Below are 19536 nucleotides of genomic sequence, written 5' to 3'. Positions count from 1 at the left end.
AATAAACTCTCTAAAGATGAACCTTTGGATGGGCATAGTGCCTATTATAGCTGTTTTTCAATAGTTGCACCCTGATAAGCCTTCGAGACCCAAGGCAAAACTTTTTCTTGTGAATAATAATGTAGTGGACAAGCAGAAATGGGCCTCCTGTTTTCTATTTTGGCGTGTTTCTGCAATCTTCACTCTTGTGTTACATTAAGATGGCACTTTCTTCAAGTAACTTGGATCCATTGGTATCTCTCATTGCAGGTATGATGAATTTCAGACAAGCCGTCTACCAGAAACACGGCGGCCTGAAATTGGCAGTCTGTATGATGTTTTTTGTGCAATAGCGGTAAGTCATGAAACTACTATTTTCTGAAGTTCGTTATTAATTTTTGTTATCTTGAATGGAGGTTTTTGCAGTATTTTTTCTCTCATGTCTGTCCTTTGCAGCAGTACTTTTTTCTCTCATGTCTGTCATTTGCAAGCAAATCAAGTACTATCTATCTTGTTTTTTCAGGGAGATGAATATGAGCATGTGAAGACCATGGTGGCCTGCCAGAAGCTGGACACTGTGATTATGAGTCCACATAAAGCGAAAATCAAGGACAAGAAGCCACATGTCTGAAATAACATTGAATGTGAAGTTTTGTAACAGAATGGCTATGCTAATGAGTGGAATGTCAGTCATTAAGATGAGCAGAATAAAATTTTATGGAGAGGTGGGAATACGTGTCATTTGAATACATGCGAGAGAGATATGCAGGCATTTATGCTGTTATTCGTTTGAGAATGGATCCAAAGCTATTCTTAAGAGTTCGATGCACATACTAAGCTTCCCAGCTATGTAATGGCAAGAGCCCCTGATGTATTCTACTGAGTGCGTTTTCATTTTTAAAATGTTGGTACTGTACATACATCGTAAGCTTCCCAGATGTATGATTGCGAGTGTGCCTGAAAACAACAGCCATTATATCTGGACGTTTGTTTGGTATCTAAAATCTTTATGGATCTTGACAATTAGCTCCTTCTGTAAAAATATAAAAGCTTCTGTCCTCCTACATTTATTGTAGGATGTGTAATTGTGAGTGTGAATAGAAAAAACAGCCTTGTAATAGTTTGGATACAATGGCTCCAAAGCTGAACATGACATTATATCTGGGCTTTTGTCTGGTATCTAAAACGTTTATGGATCTTGATAATATCTTTTTCTGTAAAAATTACAAAGGCTTCTGTCCTATATTTATTGTAGCATATATTCATGATTTTTAACTCAGGAACTTGGTTCTTTTAGCTTAACTTTTGTGAAACACTGAAGTGATGTTTTCTCAGAAGGTTGCCTCTTTTTTTACCGATTCTATGTCATATATCATCCATATATGGATCATGAGTTATGCCATTTCATTTCAGTAATGTGACAAACATAGTTGAAGAGAAGAAAGCTTTACTTCTTGATGTTCAAGGAACACGTTCCAGGTTATGGTGAGTGTCGACAGTCAAAATGGGGAGAAAACCCCTTATAGAAGATCTGCTAAAATAATTTCATTTCAGAAACTCTACCCAGGACAATCATTGCCCCTTTTCCATTGTAACTACAGGATGGATATTATCTCTGCGGACAATGACCCTCACTATGTTATAAAACCAAAATCATAAATGCCCTCAAGCCTCAACTGCTTTTTCTCACACTTGATTCTCCGGTTCTGAATTGGCATCACAATGCTGCTTTTTCCCACGATGCCTGTCTTTTTTACATTGTTACTCGTAATGTGGACATGTCCATTGACTGCAGCATTCATAATTTGGTTACGTTTGCTGTTCATGATGAATCAAGTATGATATTTATTAGTTTTGTCTGATGTACTTTCTGGAGTATACACCCATGTATCTTTGGTGAATGCATCATTTTGTCATGTTATTCAATGTCATGAGAGACGAGACATTCCATCATGCCTCGAATTCAGGTGCTAGACCAAGATTTGTATATTATAACAAAATGAGAACAGATTATCTTGATAGAGTCAGAAAGACTGTGGCAGATTGTCTAAAGAAAAAAATATTGGATTTTGTTCCTACATACGGGTGCACTCTTGCTTTTGATGGATGGACTGGTAAGCAAGCCAAACCGTTGATAAATGTAATGTGCATTAATCCCAAGGAAACAATGTTCTTGGAGAGTATTGGCACCTCTCTTAAAGTAAAAACTGCAGCATATGTTGCAGTAAACACCGCATGAATCTGCACTACTACGAAGGAAATGGGATTTCCAGGATGTTTTGAGACTTCTGTTAGCAGTGTTGGTCACGTAAGCCTTTTGGGGCTTCTTTATCTCTAAGGTATAGGGATTGTGGTTGGCCAGCCACTCAGTTTTCTGTGCATGCATGGACGTAGAAGTCTTAAAGGGTTCATGAAGGTTCTGGTGCTTCCCTTTTCCGAACGGTTTGTGACTTGAGGGCAGCTCAATGAAAGTCAGTGTGGTCATGGCTCTTGGCAGTAGCAGTGAGGCAACTCCTGGGGATAAATGTAGGGGCTTCCTGTTTGTCCTATGCGGAGCCTTGAATAGGCTAGGACCGCTGGAAAAGCTGACCCCACGAAGTTGCAAAAGATTGGTAAGGAGCTTGTAAGCTTTTGCCACCACACCACACGCATGCTTGTGCACATAAGTGTACTATTTTATTAACTAAGTTCCGCTAGGATTTACATATTTTTCTCCAAGATTCTAAAGAAAAAAATATAATTATAACACGTTCTATGAATATTATGAAACTAAAAAAAACTTTCACCAAGATTTTATATTGATATATAAGTATAGCTTCAAAAAAAGTATATCCTTGGATGCATGAAATGTCTTTAGTTCAAAACATTAAAGCTTTAGAAATGAAACACATGTTCCATGTAAATTTTACAACATTCTTCCATTGGAATGATGATTAAGTTTTCTTTTTTGAACTGTACATGAATCACAAATCCATAAGCTATAAGGCATATGCGATAAACTTGAGCTCAGATCCAAATGGTGTCCACCACTTGAACTAGAGATAAAAAACTAATTTTCACGCTCTATTTCCTCCATGAATATTTAAGAACAAGTGATAAAAGCATAGCACTAGCAATATGAAGGAATTTAACTACATCCCTTATCATGGTGTTGTAGTCATTAAAAAAGACTATGTTGTAAAATCGAATAATTTTAAGGGAACTTAGATAATAAATGAGTTTTTATACAGATTTTAGACTTTTTATTTGAAGGATAAAGCACAAAGAATGTCCACGTAGTTATAAAGTACATCTCTTATCATGTGATCTTTGAACTCCCTGTTTGAAAAAGAAACTATAAAAGAAAGAGGACTATATTAAGAAACTTTGAATAAAGTACATCACTGAACAATGAGTAGTTACCTCGCATTTTAATTGCAAGATGGTTGATCTAAGATAAGCTGTCATCGTCCTATCATCATGATTCTTCGAAGAGCCATTCAAAGCTCAAGTTTGTATGGCGATAATTTTGTTATCAATGAAGTAGCCTTCGTAGGGTAAGGAAATGTTAATCGAGGTAAATGCTTGTCGAAAATTATGAGCAACAAGCTAGGCAATTTGAAGAGACGCATATGTTAATACCCCCCACTAATCTATTTCTTGGCTGGGGCCAAGAAAGCTTCAAGCTGATTCTCGAGTTGCTTGTTAGATTTTGTATAGTAAGCGATTTCTTCTGCATGCTTCTTCTCGTCATAAGCCCTTCGCTCATTCTCTCGCTTCTCTCTAAGGTAGCATTTGTTCTCGGTAATGCCATTTGGTCATATGAGCTATTTAGTGGATGCATCTGAAGTACTTGTGAACCTAACACTTTAGCAGTTCTCATGCATCTATAAAAGTGTCATAATTAGTGAAATAATTGAAACAGTTTCTCGATAGCAATGAAAGTATTATACGCATAGTTGAAGTTGCTAAGCTTGATTGAAAAAGTGAAAGGCTCGAGACCTTCCATTCAGCAACTTGCCGGTCTAATTCCTTTATTTCTGTTTCCAACTGCAGAAACACAGCACAGATCAAAGAAGTTGATCTTTCGAACTATTTCCCATTTAAAACCTGGGGTTAAAATTTACGTTCCACACAATACCTGTTGGATTCGAGCCTCCATGTTAGCTTTTCCACACACCGCTTGCAATGCTTTCCTCAACCCAAATGCAACGCTGCTCTCATATAGCGTTTAGTACCCTGCTATAGTCTACAAATGACAATTTTGATGTGAAACGCTTGCAATCCTTGTCTTTGAATTTTCCTTCATATTAAGACGTGCACCTCGGAGGCAAGGGTTGCAATTTGCTGTTCGGTCGAATGCGGAATCTGGGTAAGGCTTACCATCCGAAGCTCGTCTCTTCCTCGAAGCAATAGAAGCCCTCTCTCGGCACAATTCACAGTCACTTGCCGGATGAGCTCGTCAAAGCAACGCAATCAATTGGAACGAAGTGGCTAATTATATTTAGCCAGGGTGTCGGGTGGGAATTAAGTGCAAAGACGTTGTCTTTTTGGAGCATCTCTTAGGAACATTACATTTCGTAATACGATTACCAACTTCAGCGTTGTTATACTTGACAAGGGAAGGCAATGGCTCTGGTTGATGTTGTGTAACTGTCTCCCCCATGGAAACCAATCTCGCTGCCGCGCATCTGAGGGCGAGTCTGTAGGCGAATGGATACGAATCCCAACACGAGGGAATATTTCCTCCAGTCAATGAGGCATGGTAGGCTCTTCACAATGTGGGGGATGCTCTCTTATAGACAAGAAAAAGGGGGGGAGGGAGTAATGATGCCTAATTCAAGAAGTTTTTGAATGACTCTAGGCTTTGCCTCAACTTAGATGCTTATGTCATGGAGAAGAAAAATCAAGGAAATAAGGAAGGACGACTATTTTTTATGTTTTTCCCTTGGAAGAGCTATTTTGGACCTTTTTCCCTTGGTGCATGACATAACCATCCAAGGGAAAATGATAGAGGGATATAAAGAAATGTCACATCAAAAGTAGAAAAACCTCTCAAGGTAGGTGAAACAACCTGATGAGGTCCAAAGCAGAGGGTGCTATTTCCCTCGAGTAGTTCACTAAGCAATATGTAAGATAGCACGTGCGACGAACAGAAACAGCTTTACATTTTTAAGGAATATATATACGTTAAGGGATTTTTAAACTAAAAAAGGAAGATTTCCATGCATAAGGAATACTGTTATCATCTCAAAATTTATAGAAGGGGTGCAATATAGGCTATAAAAATCTATACTCAAGGGACTTCTTTAATGCTTCTTGATTGCACATGCTATATGGGGTTTTTACATAGTGACCCCCTTGGTATTTTCCACGATCCCCTCTATTTCACCCTTATTTTCCCCTCTACTTCTCCTAGTGCATTTGCATAGCATAAGGGAAATAGTCATTTCCCATCTTTGTCCTCTCCAGAGCACAAGGCCCTTACTCACACTTTCCAAGCTTACACTCACAGTTTCACATGTGTGTGAAAGTATGGTTAGGTGGTACAAAAAAGCATTGTCATTGACACTACTTTTAGCAAATGCTATCATTAATTTTAAGAGTAGTAGATGCATTGTTATTAGATATACTTAGAGTTCTATCCATAAAATTAATTTTAAGAATCTTAGTCTCAAGTTTAAGAACAAAAATTATCCTACAAGTAATTTTCTTATTTGCACCTAAAAAGAAAAAAAGTAGTACCGTCTAACCATGCTTTTACCCATGTATCCTCGCCTCCTTGACTTGGGCCCTTTATCATGCCTTCTCTCTCATGAACAACACTCCATTTCCAAATTACATGTAGTAATGCTAATAGGGTCATCCATATCCACTGACCCTCGATAAGGGCATAGCCTATGACCATTACTCGACCCTATCAAATGTGATGACATCGTTGCACACACATTAAGGCCTAATAGCTTTTCATCATATGCACAATAAGGCCATCATTGCTAGACCTCAGCGTATTAAGCATAGGATTATGGGTTTGTAACTACCATTATAGATAGTATAAGATTAGGCTTAATTAAACAAACTCTAAGGAATAAAGTAGTAAAATTGCAATTTGTTGCACATAGCAGGTCGCCCTTTCAGTTTAATACCAATTGTGGAAAGTGTAAGTCTCCCTAGCACAATGGCAACCCCACATTTTGATATGGGGTTCATTTTCCCTATATTCTGAAGACTACTACACATAAGTCATGGTGCATCAAATGAAGTAAGCAATATGTAGTAAGGGTGTGTGTAGATAAATTGAAAACTTGAGAGAAAAGACTATAGCCTAAGAGCCTAAACGAAAGTCTAATATTAGCCTATAAGCCATAGACCTAACACATGGGGTAGGATTTGATATTTGAATTGCATGTATGTACAATGGATAGCTCTATAATAATTGCCATTTGAATCTTCAATAATGATTTTAGATCAAATAGCAATTTGCATAGACATGCACCTTACAATGCAATGTGTCTTATGGGATTGTTGACATAATTTGAGAAAAAGTGAATCAAGGAGGGGAACAATATAAATGGATACTTCATACAACATCGGAAAATCATTCACACCCTCTCAAGCTCTCACTTTTTGAAGCTTTCATACCCTCACACTAACAACTTCTACCCTGTTAGCTCTCGTAATTTCTCAAGCTCTCACTCTCTTGAGCCGTCACACTCAAGCTCTCACCTGTTCAAGCCCTCACACTCAAGATGTCATCCTCAATATGTCATCCTCTCAACCTCTCACACACAAGCACTCACATAATTTCAGATCTCGCATCATGTCCACCTCTCAACCTTTTTCTCGTGTAGTCTAAAGTTCCTATCATAATGTCTTTAACCTCCCTTCATGGGGGAGTCACTAAATGTAAACCCTATTTATCACATTCATTTAAGGCCTATATTTAAATGATCCCTTATTTGTGAATAGTTCATGGTTAAAAGACACTTTTTTAATACAAGTTTGTAACTCTTTTTTTTTTTGCTCTAAGATTAGCAAAGTACAACCCAATGAAGTGTCATACTTTGCAAAGTTATCAAGATGTATCCATATTAATTACGTTGACCCCAAAATCCTTTCTTGTCAAGCCAACAAATATACTTTGTAGATTTGGGTCTTAGTTCATTACAAAAAAAATTTGGACCCAAAACTTTAGAGAACTTTTAAAATATTAGAGTTAGGGATAACAGAATATAAAATCTATCAAGGAGATTATGCCATGTGGATTTCTCTATAATAGAGGCTCCCCAATTCAAGGATAAATTCTACCTTTTTCTCAAAATACCTTTAAAAACATCATTGTTCTCACAATAAAAAATTGCTTTTAGCAAGTGGCATGACCATGTTAGGCCTCCTTGTTTTCCTCCCATTCAAACTATCCCCTAATGTGAACTATGCTCATGTTTTCCTTCTTCAACCATCCTAGTACTTTGACTTCCAAACAATCTCTTTCATTGTTCTCTCTTTTACAAAATGTTTCAGCTCTTCCATGCACTAAAAAATGACTATTGATTAGTCATTCTTACTCCTCTTTATTTATGCTTTTCTTCCCTCTGCAAAAATCTCTTAGAGAAACTTTTGTTCAAGCTCTGTTCATCCCTCTTCTCTCTTATTTTGCTATCATGTCCATTCATCCTCTACTTGCCTCTCTCTCTCTCTCTCTCTCTCTCTCTCTCTCTCTGTCTTTCTCAAACCAAGGGAGTGACCTAAATCTGCTTGGAAGAAGTATTAAAATGGGCATATTATTATTTTTGCACCTTTCTTTGTCTTATCGGAGTATAGAGAACCAACTTCACAAGAGAGAACATATACTTTCGAGGTAATGAAGTGATTTCTCTTTGAAAGTTCTCTCTTTGTTGTGTAAATAAGTTTTCAGCTCAAATATATCTATATGTTTGTTGCAAGAAGGTAGGGGAAAAGGGAGATAGATGTAGATGATATCTCTAGCCATAAGAATACTTTTGACAATTGTTTCTTCTCTAAACTAGGAGGGAGATAATAGGATACATGAGTCTATGTGTGTGTGTGTGTACACACACACACATACATATACATATACATATAAATATAAATACATGCATGCATGCACGCACGCATGCAGGCATGCACATACACACACACATACATACATTATATATATATATATATAGAGAGAGAGAGAGAGAGAGAGAGAGAGAGAGAATTATGAGGGATGTCTTAGGTGAGTACTATGTTTTGTTTATGGGTGAGAAGAGAGAGAAAGAGAGATATCGTCAATCATATGGTATTGGAATAGTGACTATGGAGATGGAAAATGAGAGATGTCAAGATAGTTTGCACTCTATTTTACTAAAGAACATTAGGGATGAACATGAGAAACTAGGATTAGCCTCATTTTTGACACTTATATCGATGCAAATTACATTGGAATATTTTTTTAAAACTCCTAAGCATCGATATTACTGTCCATATTACAGTCGATAAGAAAGCATCAATATTGATAAAGCATTTTTTGACACTTATATGGACGATAATATCGAATCTGGGAGCATTTTATTGATGCTAATATCGATGCTGTCATGGAAACCCGAAGTTGTTTCGATGTAAATATCGACGCTTTTTATAGGAGAATTTTTTTTAGCCCTAATCTGCCCTTCTATAAAAGGTTTGTGTTACAGTGTACTAGCCATTTCACATGTTTGAGCGTAAAAGTTTCTATATTCTCTTTCAATTTATTTTATATCCGACGACTCTACCCTACTGATATGTACATCATATTTACTCTAGCCTAGTCACTGCTACTATCCTCATCATTGATCACGTGCTCCTCATTGCTATGGCCACCCTCCTCATCGCTCCCACCCTCCTCCTCTTCATCGTTCCCTCTACCTCTTGCCTTTACAGCTTCGGCATCCTCTTGGGGAGCTTGTTGCAAGAAATCATCTCCATCTTCCTTTAGGCAAAGCCTACTCACATTTATTATTCCTATTCTATAGTTCCAAAAAAGAGGGGCCTTATCAATTGGTTAGGTCCCTCTAATCCCCTTGTGCCTCTTTGACTCATTATTTACATTATGGCTCTTTTGTAGAAGTTCATCCACGAGCAAACACATTGTGTTTGAGGAAGCAGTCAGAAGTCCATGTTTTATACAATGTGGTAGAATAGAGCATCTCTAAGGAGTCTACTTTAGTTTCTTTCCCCCTAGTGCTTGTAGTCGATGATTTTAAAGCTGATAAATTCTTTGATTCTTTTGAGATATGCATGTTTCTTATTTTATTTTTGAGCAATTTGTTTTTTTGGGACATGTTTGGAAAAATTGTTGGATATGGGATTGAAGATGTTGTTGAGGGATGCCCTACACTTAGACATCACTTTTTTGAAAGTTTGTATTTGTTGAGGAATCTTGAATTCTAGCTACAATAGAGAGCAACCAGTTTTGGTATAATTAAGTTGGCCAAGACAATTTTAATAGATATAATTAGTATTTTGGAATTTTCTCAAGCACGAAAGGCCTACGATATTTTTGTAACTTGATATTAAGAACATGTGTGTGTTTGACTTAGGAAAAATCTATACCCTACTATGCTACTGGATCAATTTCCAATAATAGAGTAAAACAAATGCACCTATATATAATTGACCTCTTTCACATTACAAGTGGGAGTATTCCATTGCTATTCATGCCCTTCTGACACAATATCGAATTGGGAATTAACTCAAATTTTTACATTCATACTAGTAAGTTATAAATTGTAGTACAATATTCACGACTAGTCTCCAACAAATAGTTCAATCATAATTCAAAATAGTTGGAGATAATCTTGTATACGTTACACCTTGCCCAAGACATAACCTGATGTCCAAAACAAATAATCCATGAAAAATTCCAAATGTAAGAATTCCAAAGGGAATTTGGGAGTTATACTATAGTAGTAAAAATTATAGTGTAGAAGTTATAAGAAATCCCATAAGAAACTATACTCTGGCAGTAAGAAATCCCATAAGAAACTATATTACAGTAGTAAAAATCCATAGGATATAAATCCACCAAATTGTTGTAGGACATAGTATGTCATATTCCTCTATAACCGGTATTCCAAGATCCAAAATAAAAATCCTATTTTTTTCTTTTCCAGTATCATATGACCATTAATTAATTAACCATCATTGGAGATTGTTTTCATTAATGTTCTCAACAACCTAAACTTCTCAATTATGGAATTAAAAAATAACCATATAATATGCCTTAGTACATGCATATAAAAAATAAACATATAATATGCATATTATATGTATAGCAAATAGCCTCAAAGGTCTCTAATAAAAAATAAGGAAGGCTCCAATAGCAACTTCTTTTCTCATTGAAAGTTAGAAAAAATTAGCTAAATTTCTAGTTTTATATGTATAAAAGTATAGAATTAGCCAAATTTGGCAAAATTGAAAGTGTCAGTCTATAATGTCCATAAGCCTAGTAAAAGAATTGTTTCCAAAGCTTAGTAAAAAATCATGTCAATGAAAAAGATTTTCATTATATAGGTAATGGGTTGGAAAATCCTCTCTAATTCAAAACAAGAATCTCAATGGTAGAATCATGTAATAATATATCAATGGCAAATAGTCCAATACCTCCCCACCTATAAAAGATATATAATAAGATTCCAATGGTAATTTTCTCTTCATTCACAATTAGAGAAATGCTTAAGACATGTAAAACAATGTAAAAAATCCTTGGCAATTTTGAGCTAAAGAAATGCTCATAAAATGCAAATAGATGAAGAACAAGTGTAAGACAATATAATAAAATTCCAAGGCAATTTCTTTCCTATTTTAAGTTCATATATCTTGTAGAAAAAAATATTTCAAGGTAGGATACATCTTGATTAGGAAAATATAGAACTGGGATAGAACTTATGAAAGGCTCAAAATCCTTGCCCTCTCTCACCATTATGTCTTGTCACAAGAAAACATTAGAAAAGAATCAGCTTGCTATAATGCGTTTACTTTTTTCTGATCTCGTCAAGTCTTTGTTAGACCAAGGTAATTTTCAATAGGTCCCTAAGTTCAAAATTGTTCTCCATAAGTTAGTAAGTCAAAAACACTTCTCCAAAAGGAACAAGGGTAAGCCATTAAATATGTCCTTATATATTATCATCCCTTGCTATCTCAACATAAAAGTACTCCAAGAATTCTTATAATGACTATGCTACATAAAGGATTTGACATATTCTTGTTATATAATTACAACTCAAAAATAAATAAATAGGTGATTGTAAAACAAATCTCAGAATCCCTTCCATATAGCCAATCTCAGTTAGAATATGCATCAAGGATAAAGGGATCCTTAGTCTCTTACCTCATTTTCTTCTAAAAAATTCCAATACAACTTATAGATTGAAAGAAATTATTAAAGGCCCCATTATTTCGTCTCCCAAATGGTCTAAAGCCCTTTAAATAGCATGAAACACCAACTCTCTGGAGTGCACATAGGGAGCTCTCAAAATCGTTAGCTCATATAGGATGAATAAATTTTTCTTTCATGTAGATAAGGGTTAGACAATGCTTACTTAAAGTGCTAAGATAAAATCTATAATGACCAATGAAAACATGGAGTCACAGGCATTCTACTCAAAATTGGGCTGTATCTTTATGGCTCCTGCCTGGACCAATGTGATTCAACGGCACTTCCCCCTGTAGTTTCAGGAAAGGGGAGATGGCTTGGGTCAATTGGACCAATTGTATGGGGCATCTCTATACAAACATGGTGGCAGAGATCTCTGTAAGATTAAGTCTATGAGTTCCTTGTCGGCTTCTAGCCACAAGATCTACTTATTGGACTTGCTATACAACAAAGTGGTCGGAATGCTGGGACCTCTCATGTATGTAGTAAAGATCAATATGCAGGGAAAGAATCAGGGATTATATGCTACCAAACTTCAAAGCCTCAATTCTCTCTACTTGAATATCCCCAGCTTTTCCCTCTCATATATTGTTAGTGAGTTTTCTGCTTGTTTAATGTATTAACTCGTTTTTGGCACCCCCAAAAGAGAAGGTAATGTGGAAGAGGGGTGAGCTACTCGGCTTTTGTTTCTAGAGGCAATCAAAATACTCGATTAGAGTGAAGCTCCAGTGTCTTGGAATTGAAACTACAAATGAAGGGAAGGCTAATGCAAAGAAGCAATCTGACGAAGAAAAGCATGTAGGTAGAAACCCGAATAGCAGTTCGATGGAGCAAAGCCTTGGGGCGCCACCTCCCTTTAGTAAGAAAACCTATCAAAATCTTGAGTATGAGATGAATTTGACAATATGCCATGAGTAGAAATTATTCAAATTAACATGGTTGTGTTCTACACTAAAAGAGCTTCAAATATGTCCTTATACCTTGAAATTTGGGTAACACATGAAAAAGTTACGTTAATTTGAAAGGAGATGGGTTTTCATATTTTAGTGTATTTTTTGTTTAACCCCCCCTCATCCAAAAGACCCCCCCCCTTGGGCCTCACATATTATGAAAAATATGTACAAATCTTAAAATCTTGCATATACCTTATATTTTGTGGGAGGGGGGACATGAAAATTTCATATTTTCCCCTTGCATATTTGAATTTTTTAAAGGAAATCCATGCATATTATATACGGACCTTGTCCCCCCATACCCTGGATTTTAGACGAGGGTAGGAACATATTACATATTGGGTTGGCACCCCAGGAGCAAAGTATGTATGTGGGAACCAAGCTCCAAAAATAGTGTCAAACTATTTCATCTTCCGAGCAGCTATTGTAGTCCATCCCAAACTAAGTTGCATATTCATGTAATCACATGAATTTTCTTGTGATTAAGTGTTGTGATGATGTATTTCATGCAATTACAAGAACAATCACGCCTTTGCACTGTTAGGTGGCATTGACTTGGAAATCGGATACATACCGGGAACAATATCAACACTACTAGTGATAGTCATATACCAGTAGTAGTAGTACTACTACCACTAGTAGTTCAACACAATACTATCGATAGTAGTACTAACAATACTACTGGTAATACTATTACCACCAGTAGTAGCAGTATTTTCACTTGGAATTTTGTTGCTACCGGTGGTAATTTACATACTATTGCCAGTAGTACTAATATTACTGGTGGTAATATATACATACCACTGCCGGCAATTCTAATATTACCAGCAGTAATATATACATTACCACCAGTAAGATATACATTACTGTCTCGGTAATACTACTGGCCTAAGAGATATGCCAACCGTCGGGCTCATTTTCACCAAAAGTGGATTGAGAATATGTAAAAATCCTCCTCTCTCCAAGTCTTGGCCAAGGGGCCTAGTCCAGGAAGTGGTTCCTAGTCCTACATCATGAACAGGACGGGGGGCTAGTTGGAACCACGACCTAAAACTAGTCTTCCTTGAATCTCCACACAAAGGGGGGATTGTTTTGTCAATGTTTAAAAGAATTTACTTAGCATTTGTTGCATGCATGCATTGAAAGAATCATTTGTGCATTGAAATTTATTAGCTTTTAGGAAATATTTAAACTTTTACATCAATGCATTATAATCAATTCTCATTTCATGTAGTTAAAAAAATAAAGAATGCATAGTGTGGGAGTTATTGTTAGATGCTTGCCTGCTCACTATTGTGTGGCAAATGCAGCACTTTGCTAGTGTCAAGCGATAAAGCTTTTTGCACACATAGTAAGAACTGCTTGCAAGCATGGCCCCAATTGTCCGACAAGGGGAGGAGCAAACCTGATGGCCACAACAACTGGAGGAGTCCAAGCTACATTTGATAAGGAAGATATTGCCCAAATCAATGTCTTTTGTGGGAATCTCCTCCATATCATCCATACACTTGTGGATGGTTTATCAAGGCTACAACTTGGAAGGTGAATGCACACAGACCTACACCCGAGCAATATCTTCTTGGATTTTGTTGGAAAGTCTAGATGCCGAGCAGGCATCATAGGGTGGGGTATGGCCATGGGCTTATGGCCATGGGCTTCTCAATGAGGCATTCAAAGAAGTAGTATTAAGAGTTCATAGGAAAGAGGAAGAGCATGGGCAGAAACAATGGCTTGCACTCGAGCTACAGGAAGTAGCATTAAGAGGCAAATATACATGCCATGTAAATACATATGCATTGGGATGGATCATTGTTGAGATGATTCAAGTTTTTGAAGATGTCTAGAGTTACCTTAAGGATGATCATAAAATGGCTCCTTCTCATGTCATTAATGGCATTAAGCATCATGAAAAAGAACAAATGATGCATCGCATTCCGATCAGAGAAAGCCACCTAGAGAGACCAATGATATCTTAAAGAGAGAACAATGTGAGGGAGAACAATGGCTATGAGGCCTATGGAAGAGATGAGCCTTGCACTTAGGCTTGCAACATAATTTCCTGTGAGAATGTCACAAGGAGAGGGTACTCCTCCCCTACCTAGGGAACCAGAAGGTTTCAGAGAATCTGTCACGTGTCCATTGATGCAAGAGGTGGTTCAACATGCCGAGCATCAACACTTGTAGTTTGAGTAGCTACGTAGGTTTGTGAGTGCAGCACCTGAGCATGTGGCAGACACTATTGTATGTACATCCGTATATGCTCTCATCACATATGAACTAGTAACCAACACCATGGGTGTTGGCTTTGTAGGCATGCAATGGAAAGAAGTCAACAAGCTTGTCTGCTTTTGGCAATCTAGCCCTTAGAGGCTAATGAAGGTGAAGCCTTAGGTAGTCGAGCTAGGAGAGATAGAAGAACAAGGGAGGAAGGTGGAAGCACCCCAACCCAAGGTTTGGACCAGCATGCAAGATGGAAGATCACAAATTGCCGAGATGAACTGATCTGGCAAAATTCTAGGCAGATATAAATCAAGGTATATGGGAAGGCACTGCACCATAATGAAGTAGCGATGTACTTTGCCAATTTTTGTACATGCGCTTCATAAAGGGTATTTAGGTGGACTTCTCATCTTATAAGGACAAGCATATGCATGGTTGTACTGAAGTGACAATCACCCAGTCATAATTGTCCAGGGCATAGGAGGGTGCACATGTACCATTGGAGCAACAAGTGGCATAACTCCATGAAGAGAATGTAGCGTGGTTCGAGCAAGTCCAATGCTTGGAAACCAAAAGGCTGCAAACTGAGCTAGAGTTGCACAATGAGATTATTGCTCTATGTGCCCAACTAAAGAGCTTGGAGGACCTCAAGATGAGATTGTGACAAGAGGTCCACGATGCATGTGAAATACTTATTGGAGATATGAGCATGGAGGCGTGGTTAGTTGTTTGTCGGCATCCATCTTCTCAACCATATGCTATGCAACTGCTTCCCTCCAATAGCCTAGAAAATTGTTTTTGCCCAATATGCCAATGTTTTTTTGATAACTCAACTGGCTATCATGCTCTGTCTTGTGGATAAATTTCATATCTATTGTCTAGTAGATCACTTGCTAACTAGATCTATTTGTCTATACAGCCTAACTATCAATGACATTGTACATGGTGTTGGGCTTAGGGCAGCTGTATCTAGACCATGACTTCATACTCTCTACAATGTACACTATGATGTAAATATATGACTTTGTTTCAAGTTATATGTTCTTTCAAGTTTATATGGTTGCAATTATGAATGAATAAAGTAATAAAGTGATTAGAATTTATAGAAAAAAGTAGATTGCAATTCTAAATCAAAATGGACACTAAATGGAAAAGCATTTAGCATTTGCAATTAAAGTTTATTGAACAAAGGAAATCCTTACATGTGCATTCCATCTGAATTGGCAAACTAGCAATCCTAAAACAATATGTAGGTTTCTATCTTGCATTAAAATTCTAAAACCTAAATGAAAAAGCATTTTCTATTTGCCATTGAGATAGAAATTTAAGACTAAAGAATAAAGCAATTTCCATTAAAATTGTCATAAAAATCAAAGAATTGACCCAATCATGGATAATTATATGCACTTTTATAACATTTGATTCTTTTGCATGCCATTGCCTAGACTTCTATTGCATATGATGGTGAGTGGTATGTCAGTTGGCATGCTCTTGAGCAAATGAACTTGGTTGAGCACCACAATTGGCATTACCACCTAGATTCCTATGCGATGATGACACAGAAGAATCAAATCTTCAAAGCCCAAACCCTAAACACAAGACATTTATAATGCATGGTGAGAAACTACCATACTACCACCCATCAGTAGATCCCACCCTAAAACTGCAACCTGCAATCAAAAAACAAGAACACATGCCACAATTCATGAGTCACTATCCTCATCATGTTCGTCATCAATGTCATCTTTAGACCCATGTGGAAGGCGAATATTATTTCCTTCATCTTCATCCAATTAATCCTCCTCATCATTATACTCCTTAGATGTTGCACCATCAGTACCTTCCTCATCCTCTTCTTGGGGTTTTGGGATTTGTAGCAATGGGACTGCTTCAGGTTGGATAGCATTAGTTGGGATATCATAGGTCCATTTTTGAACTTTCTCCTCATATTCCACATCTCCTAATGTTTCCAACATTTTATGATTGGCATAGATGTACACTAGTTTCTCAGCTCAAAAAAGTCTATTTCGTAAAGTACTATGAATGTACTTCTAATGACTCCAATTTATTTTTGAGCCCAAATTTAAGCATGTCTGAGAAAGAGCCCTCATTGTAATCAAGCATAGAATCTCACACGTGCTACCATTCATCATCCACCACTTTTAAGCAGATGTAGTTTCTACCAATACTTGAGTATCGATCGATGCAAACAACCCCTCCTTGCATTGATAGTTGGCTAACTCATTACAACACTTTGCAAACTCATGGTTTTGGGGATAATATTGTTGCACAACCTTATGAAAGTCATGCATAACAATTGGGATCGCTTCGGACTTCATATTCCACCACTCTGGGTCTAAAAGGTACCCAACACTATGCAAGTGGTTGTGAGATTGCTCCCATCAAGGCTTAAACAATTGCCAAAATTTGTTGCATTTTGTAGCATTAAATCGTCTTCTCTCATTCTCTTGGCCTAAGTGATAGGGGGATTCCTCACAATAAGAGATTACTCAATACTCCCAAAGTGCATCCATGCTTTTTTGATTATTGAAGCCTTTGAGTCCAAAGCCCTAAGTACATATAATACAGGTTTCATAACATTAGCAACATCCTCAAACCATTTCCATAATGTAGGGGATCCCAATGTTTCTTTCAAGTTATGCATCTTCTCCTTTGTTGCTCAACTCTGACATCCATCGTTCAAATGCATCCCGATGAAATGTCTCTATAAGAAAAATCCTATCCTTCACGAAGGACTGCAAAGTTTAGAAGAACGTGGCAAATCTGTGGTTGCTAGAAATTGCAACATGGTAGAACCATCAGAGACATAAATATTGCTTTGAGACGTTGCTTCAATCGTATTAACTTCATGATGTCTCGAGCCTCACAAACAATCTCTTTGAACCATGGCACTTGTTTATACCAATCTTTCAATGCAAGATTTAAAGTATGCATTTAACACACAGATGCATATAGATTGGTATACTCCCTTTGCAAGACTCTACTCACCTTTTTACAACTCTAGGCATTATCCATAACAACATGCACAAACTTTTTAGGGCCTAACTCTCTTATAACATCTGATAATACACCAACTACATAGGTCCCCAACTTATTTACATGTGAGACATCATTTGGTGTGTGGAAGGCCTTCCCATGTGGTGATATAACCATCACATTCAATAAAGCATGGCATTTTATGCTTGTCCATGTATTTGAGACAATTGTGCATCCGGTGTTATGCAATTACTAAAAAATGCTACAATTTATGTGATCTTTCTCTTCTACATATGCCTTGTCTAACAATGTTGTGCACAATGTATGGTATGAAGGGGCTTGAAGCCTCATCCATAGTTAGCAATGCAATTCCATGTAGCTCTCATATCATCATTATTGACCATACTCAGTGGTGGATATCCTGACTACAAGAGGGATGTACCAAGTACATATTGTGCATTCTACAAGTCTTGAATCTAGATGCTCTCAACTATCATGGTTTGCCTAAAATTAGGGAGTCGCAGTTGTCGATCTAGCTTCATGAGCCATAGGTGGAGATCTATATTTATACTTCTATCACAGTGTGTGCTTACAGACTCTACTCGACTTACACCTTGACTTTCCCAAATTGATCTTCTTTGAATTTTTGGATTTTTCTAGAAGATTGCAACTTCTTTGTCAAGTGTGAGCTACTGCAGCACCTACTGGGATTGCACAATGCTGAATGCTCTTTCTTGATTCACCAAGCAAGTGACCCCTTATGTGAAGTGCTTCCCCTGATTTTTGTATTCCATAATACTTGCATTTCCACTCAACATAATCACAAACATTAATGACAAAGTCCCATTCTAGACCATGTGACTTATGTTTTTCCCAATGTGCACATGGAATACCTCTTTGAGAAGATTGTGACACCAGCATAAATAATCTCCCCATATCTTGGTTAACAACCTTACAAGTTGGATCAAGCATTGGGGTGTCCATTTCAGCATTGAGATCCTCTTTTGCACCTCCTTGTTCAACCTTGAGAACATTTTTCTAGTTTCATGCATTTTCTTTGTGCATTCATAGTCACAACATGTGCCTTGTTTCTGCTCAAATCATTGCCATCTTGTCTCTCCCTTCTCTCCATGTCTTAACTTAAGACTCCTCACTAACAATCACCCTCATGATTGTGGTCCACGAGTTCCCCAAAACACAAGGAGTTGGAGTATAGACCACCATTAAGAACACACAACAAACACTCGCATCCACTAGCACTCGCGTTCGTGGTCTGTGATTTCCACAAAATGCAAGGAATTAGAGTAACAAACCACATCCACAAGTATAATGAATGCTAACTCACCCTCCCCCACTCAGCCTTAGCACTATTCAAATCCAGATCGTGGTTCACTTTCTTCCCAACTTACCAAAGGGTTTATTGGAACATGAACCACAATTGAATCAAATGATGAGCCTCTATTACCCTTTCCACCAATATATAACATTGGGCTATGGGGGAAACTATGACTTTGCAACCAATAATACCACCAGTACTTTAGCTCCTACCGATGGTAATTTGAAAAACACCACCAGTAATATAGCATTACCATTGGTTATAATGCCGGTGGTAATAGTAACCATCAGTATTAGTAATATTACTACTGGTAATGTACATATTACCATTAGATGAAAACTATTGATGGTAGTTTTACCTAGTTTTCTTGTGATTTTCTTGATAGCAACGTGATCACGTTATTTTCATGCTACTTTAAAGCATAATTAACAAATGCTAATAACCCATTAATGCAAATGTGAAAACATGAACATAATCTTGACTCCTAGATACATTCTCCCACCTAGATAATGCCTAGAGTTGTGAGTGTATATCTTAATCCACTATTTGTTGATTTGCGTACCTATAGTACCACCATCCTCCTTTACTAGTCATCCACAGTTCACTGAACTACATGCAAACAATGTGGAGGCTTGAGGCAAATGGAAGGATCAACT

General features: G+C 37.2%; 1 protein-coding gene and 1 pseudogene across 1 annotated transcript in view; one reads left to right on the top strand and one right to left on the bottom strand.

The window, feature by feature from the left end:
• The window catches only part of LOC147901966 (uncharacterized), a 75211-nt gene extending 74314 nt beyond the window's left edge, over positions 1 to 897 (top strand). The window contains exons 12-13 of the mRNA XM_087374594.1: positions 250 to 334; positions 503 to 897. Of these exons, the coding sequence (XP_087230720.1) occupies positions 250 to 334; positions 503 to 610 (193 nt within the window). The 3' untranslated portion in view covers positions 611 to 897. The remainder of the gene's footprint in view (positions 1 to 249; positions 335 to 502) is intronic.
• Positions 898 to 3611: 2714 nt separating this feature from the next.
• Positions 3612 to 4624, bottom strand: LOC147901965 (28 kDa inner dynein arm light chain, axonemal-like; annotated as a pseudogene).
• Positions 4625 to 19536: the final 14912 nt, after the last annotated feature.

The sequence above is a fragment of the Dipteris shenzhenensis genome, chromosome 5 (assembly GCF_047967505.1).
Source record: "Dipteris shenzhenensis isolate YYH24624 ecotype China chromosome 5, Dip_SZ_1.0, whole genome shotgun sequence".
In the NCBI taxonomy this organism is placed as follows: domain Eukaryota; kingdom Viridiplantae; phylum Streptophyta; class Polypodiopsida; order Gleicheniales; family Dipteridaceae; genus Dipteris; species Dipteris shenzhenensis.
Note: the sequence above shows the minus strand (reverse complement) of the source record. Positions and strands in the feature narration are given on the sequence as shown.